This window comes from Pteropus vampyrus, unplaced genomic scaffold, assembly GCF_000151845.1.
Source record: "Pteropus vampyrus isolate Shadow unplaced genomic scaffold, Pvam_2.0 Scaffold4235, whole genome shotgun sequence".
NCBI classification, from domain to species: Eukaryota; Metazoa; Chordata; class Mammalia; order Chiroptera; family Pteropodidae; genus Pteropus; species Pteropus vampyrus.
In genome coordinates, this window is record NW_011893016.1 from 6914 (window position 1) to 12254 (window position 5341).

The 5341-nt window shown below is 59.8% G+C and overlaps 1 protein-coding gene across 1 annotated transcript; it reads right to left on the bottom strand.

The window, feature by feature from the left end:
• Window positions 1-20: 20 nt before the first annotated feature.
• On the bottom strand, window positions 21-3044 carry LOC105310475 (ribosomal protein S6 kinase alpha-2-like; the record flags this gene model as incomplete). Its single annotated transcript, XM_023526745.1, has 3 exons — window positions 2259-3044; window positions 566-654; window positions 21-101 (listed from the first exon to the last, which is right to left on the bottom strand). Coding segments are annotated over exons 1-3 (235 nt in total), but the record flags the coding sequence as incomplete, so codon positions are not given.
• Between the last annotated feature and the right edge of the window lie 2297 nt (window positions 3045-5341).

Here is a 5341-nt window from a genome sequence, read left to right on the forward strand (position 1 = left end):
CCACTCATGTGCCTGGGGACCGTGGCGGCAACTTACGTTCCAGTCGATGGTGGCGAAGAAAGGATGACGCTTGATCTCCTCCACTCCGTCGCTGCTGGCACCTGAGACGGGGACAGGCGGCGAGTGAGCACCAGGACGAAGGTGTCGGCAGACGCCTTCCCTGCGAGATTTTAAATACTCGATGACCTAGCACGGGACCCGCCCTGGAGGGCAACTCCGGGAACCTTTCCGCAGAGAATTACTTCGAAAGCGAATTGGCACTTGGTTGACATAAGTAAACATCGATTTTAACACGTGCTGAGGTTTCTTAAGCAGGACGGATCAAACCGAAGTGGCGTTTCAATTGTTCTGTCTTTAGTTTGTGGAAAAGGGACGTCAAACAGGTTGGAAAAAGTGCCACCACTGTGCGTGACAACAGTGACTCCTGGACGGCACGCGAGCCCACGGTCCCCGTGCTGGGACAGTGCATGAGAGTGTCCCCACCCCCACCGCAGGGCCTTCTGCTGTCAGTGAACTCGAGGGAAGAGCTGGGGCATGTCCCCTCCGCGGCGGGCACAGGGCTTACCCAGACGGTTGCAGGGGTTCCGCTTGAAGAGAGCTCGCAGCAAGCTCTGGGCCTCGGGGCTGAGGAACTGGGGCATCCCCAGCTTGGCTCTGCAAAGCAAGGAGACTCAGGAGAGGCGGCCCCAGGGGACCAGCTTCTTCCGTGCCCAGTCGCCACCCACAGACAGCCCGTCTCACCCCGAGTGACCCCGGGCGGCGGTGCCCTGACGTTTAGGTCTTAGGGCCTTTGCCCTCCCGGAGGTCGTGAGGACCCAGAGCGCATCTGCGTATGTGGGCTGTCCACACAGGAGATTAAAGCAGAAAGCCTCATGCCGGCTGTTTAGTCATTTATTTAAAGAGTAACACAGCTGGCAAGAAGAGATGAGGCGAAGCCACGGACATAAGCAGCAGGTGTCCGGGCGTTACGGACGGTTCCCAGAACAGTGACAGAGGCCTCGGCGAGCAGGGGCGCCGGCCACATGGGGACTGGGGGCTGGGACTTGGGGGGCCTCTCGCCCGCCTGTGTGCCCACTCTGCTGCCCAGGGGAATTGGGACCACCGCTGGGCGCCGCCCCCTCCGAACGCGGTCACTCCCACGTGACCCATGACGGGCCACACCTGCGATCTGTGGGAGGGACTAGTCTAGCTTCAGGGAGAGCACACATCTTGTTACCCCTTAGGATGGAAAGAAACCACGGTCATCAGCACAAAAACAAGGGGCCGCAGCTCTGCATGTCATTCACAAGGTGAGGCCACCTACCGCGGGAAGGCGCCAACGAAACCCCTTTTTAGGGTCCCCCCTCCCCTTCCATTTACGCAATGGCGTCATCTGCAAGACCTAAGCTTTTTAGGTGCCTCTCGACTTTGCAAAGCTTACAGAGCACGTGCAGGGTGACAGAGAGCTGGTGGGGAGGGCGGCGGCTTTGTGACGTCCCCTCAGGACCACGGCTTTGTGATGTCCCCTCAGGACCACGGCTTTGTGACGTCCCCTCAGGCCCACGGCAAGTGCCCTCCGAGGCTCAGCGGGGAGATGCTGCTTTGGAGTCCCTGACACTCGTTTCCGGCCACCTCCCCACTGCACGCACCCGCTCCCCGAGGCCGCTTCTCTGCCCCCGCAAGGCCGCTTCCATCCTCCCTCTCCCCTGCCAAGGCCACTTCCCTCCCCCGCCAAGGCCACTTCCCTCCACCCAGGGCTCTCCCTCTGACATCTTGTCTAGGAGCCGACACCGAACATGTGACAGCAATGTGACTTTCTGCGGTCCTAAGAGCAAAGTCCACACGCGTGGTGAAGGACGCCTCACGAGAATTCAGGAGGAAGTCATGTTTGCATTCCGTCACCCGGGCAAGCCGGCGGGAGAGCCCAGGCACCTGCACGGGGGGTCGCGGGGGACGGTAGGAAGCCCGTGCCTGCCTTCTCTGGAGCCCCGGGCCCGGCCCTGTGAACCTGGCCTTGATTCCTGAGGTCGCCAACCCTCCCGTCTGAAGACTGCGCCTCAGACAACGTGGAGGGCTCTTCCTGACGGAAGACCCAGTCTCTGGTGGAAGACTCCATCGGAATTGCCTGGCGACCCTACTCACAGCTGGCATTCAGCTCGGGAACGGTCACTGCTGCCAACGCCCACCTGACTGACAGCCCCGGTTTCAAGGGCTGATGCTCTTGGCATCGGGGGGCTGGCAGGTACAGGGCAAACCGTGGCAGGGGGTCCCCTACTCACTTGAGGACGAGGGCCATGGTCTCCTTCCTGTCCTTCCCCTGGAATGGCAAGGACCCCGTCAGCATCTCGAACTGCAGGGCGACACAGAATGGGACAGTGAGTGCTCGGGCCGAGGACTGAACAGCGGGGAGCCCAGGCGGGCAAGATGCAAGCGGGGTTCAGCCGTGGGAAGCCCGACCGCTGTGCGGGGCCGCCACCGGGCCGGGAGCGCGGCGGGGCCGGAGCTGCTGCTCAGTGGGGAGGGGCGCGCGATACACAGCCAGTGACGGCGGCAGGCGGCCGATGCTGAGTGCTGTGCAGAGGAAGTGGGGCGGGTGATGGGGACGGCGCCGGCCGCCACGCCGCCCATCTGCTCTGGGGTTGGTGGGGAACCCCGTCCTTCTCTGGTGGGTGCTGGGGAGGGGGCCGAGTGAGGAGGAAGCAGGGGACCGCTAGGTCGGGCCAGACACCGGTGGCCCGTGAGTACAGCCTGTAAGTAATGTCTGTAAAAACAAGACGGCACGAGTGACCCCGCCCCCGCCCCCGCCCCCGCCCCGGGCTCATGGCTCAGAAGACACAGGCTGACGCCCGCCGGGGGGAGCTGCACAAACACAGGACCCTGAGTGCAGGCTCCCCGTCCCACAGGCAGCCCTGATGACAGGGACGCTGGGGCGGTGGCCTGGGACTGCAGGGTCTTACCAGGACGACGTGTCCACCTGACCACGTCCGATGAAAGGGACTAGGGTGGCAGCAACCACAAACCCTTTTCTTAAAAAGAAGACACTGAATCCAACGGAAACGTGTAAAAGCACTGACCCCACCTAGTGTCTTCATCGCTTCAAACTAGACGAGACAGACTCAGGGCAGGTGTCCGTACCATCCCGCCGACCTGCCCTCGTCCTGAGTCTTCACTGCACGTGTCTCTGCCCCTTCAAAATTTACCCTCTGGGGTTTTTCCCTCCGTTATGAAAATCTTGGGAGATACATCAACGCAGAGAAACCAAAAAAAATCTCCTGTAACCCCATTATCCAAGGAGAGCCCCAGCTAACATTTGCTCTCTCCCGCTAATGCTTTCTTCAAGCAGTTTTTTTAAAAAAAATATAGATAAGGTTTTGTATACTAACTTTTCACAGAATAGTACAAAACCTTTCAATGCTTACATAACCTTCATAACATCACTTACACGTGGATACGCCAAAGTTTAACAGTGTATCTACTGTCGGACACTTCGAATGTTTCCAGTCCCTATTTTAAGTAACACTGAAACGTACATAAAGGTTTTCCTAAGATTGGGGGTCACCTTTATGGCAGTCTTCCAGGAGCGAAATCACGAGCCTAAAGAAATGAACGTATTTAAGGCCTTGTTAATATTACTGGTCTACTTACTGAAAAGTAGAATTTTAAAATAAAAATTTAAATCCCTGCCCATTCAGATGTCTGAGGCCGGCTCGACCATTCAGTGAAGGCACACGGAGCAGACAGGCTGCAGGCAAACAATCATCATGTATAAAAAAACGAGACTAAGGGGGTCCAGTGAGAATCTAAAAACAGACGCACACAGTAAATGCAAAGGCTGGCACTCCGGCTGGCAGATGAGCTACTCGTCCGATAAAACAGGACACTCTGTATAAGCCGATCATGCAGATTAAAATCTCTCTTAAAACAGAATCGCGTTAGTAAAAGAAATTCTCTTCCTGTTGTTTCCCCTCGTCTCCCTCTGTCCCTCTTTCTTTCCCGAGTCCAGTGTGAACGATTCCACGTCGGCGCGAGCCTTGCTGGCCACGTGAGACGAGAAAGCCAGTCACTTGCTCACTTGACACTCGCCGTTTACTCTGCTACCCAGACAGCGCCCTCCAGACGCCCATATGTCACGTTTGCTCCGGGCCAGCGACACATCGCACACGTCTGCCGGGTGACATGGCGACTCGCTAACGCTCGGGGTCCAGAGCCTCGTGCCCTCCACCCCCTCTTCCTGCCTCGGCAGCCAGCTGCGCAGTGGGAGGCCCCTCACCACTCCCGAACCCACAGAACATCCAACGCGACGGTGTACGCAGGTGTCCGATCAACGCTTCTTGGAGGTGACGATGGTGGTGGCCAAGGACAGACAGTTCCAAGGACATCTGCCCCGCAGAGAGCCAGACACAGCCGGCACTCCAAGCCCATGGGGCCGAGCAGCGGACCCAGAGACCAAGTGGCCGATGCCCCCCGAGGCCCTGGGACCAGCCTCAGGCTCCCCAGCCACACCTCGGAACCGGAACCGCGGCTGGGGCAGCCCGTGGTTCTGCGGCCAGGGGCTGGGCGTGTGCGGTGGGAGACGGGCGGGCTGCTGCTGCGGGGGTGGCTGGGAATGCGCACGCGCCTCCTCGGACCTGGGAATGCGCACGTGCCTCCTCGGACCTGGGAATGCGCACGTGCCTCCTCGGACCTGGGAATGCGCACGCGCCTCCTCGGACCTGCTCAGATCCCTGTGGCCTCAGCCTCCTCCTCTGCGGAATGCACGAGACGGAGGGGCCTGGGCAGCCCTGGGGCGCCACGAGGCCGCGCTGAGCCGGTGGCGGACGGCGGGCCGTCAGAAGTCTGCTGCACGCTGGGTGGCCGAGCACGGAGCCCGGCCGGCAGGGCAGGGAGGGCCACGCGGGGGTGGGACGGGGCGCTAGCACCATGTCCATCACGACGACGGATACCCGGTGTGGACGGTGTCTGGGTATATGCTCTGTGAACACGTGATCTCAAGAAAATTCAAGTTTCTGAATGTCGATGCAAAAACCTTTAGCTCCTTGTATAGTTTGGCTCGTGATAGTTTTTACGACTAAGTAGAAGGATTTTGAAGAAAAACGTTTCACGGGAAATCACTGCATCCTGTGCAATCCCCACGTTAAACCTGTGCGTGCACTAAGTATAAAGAAGGCTGACCCTTCACGTAGCTGTGTCCTTGGTTCAGGACGGTGGGGACGCGGGGCAGGCAGGGGCGGTGTGGTGGAAAGGCCGGGGGTGGGGCTGGTGGCCGCCTCCGTGTCCTGAGTCACGCATCTGGCCTTGCTCTGCGGGGCGAACCCCGGTCTCTGAGCCAGCCTGGGGGAGCGCGGGGCGGCGGGGGCGGGCG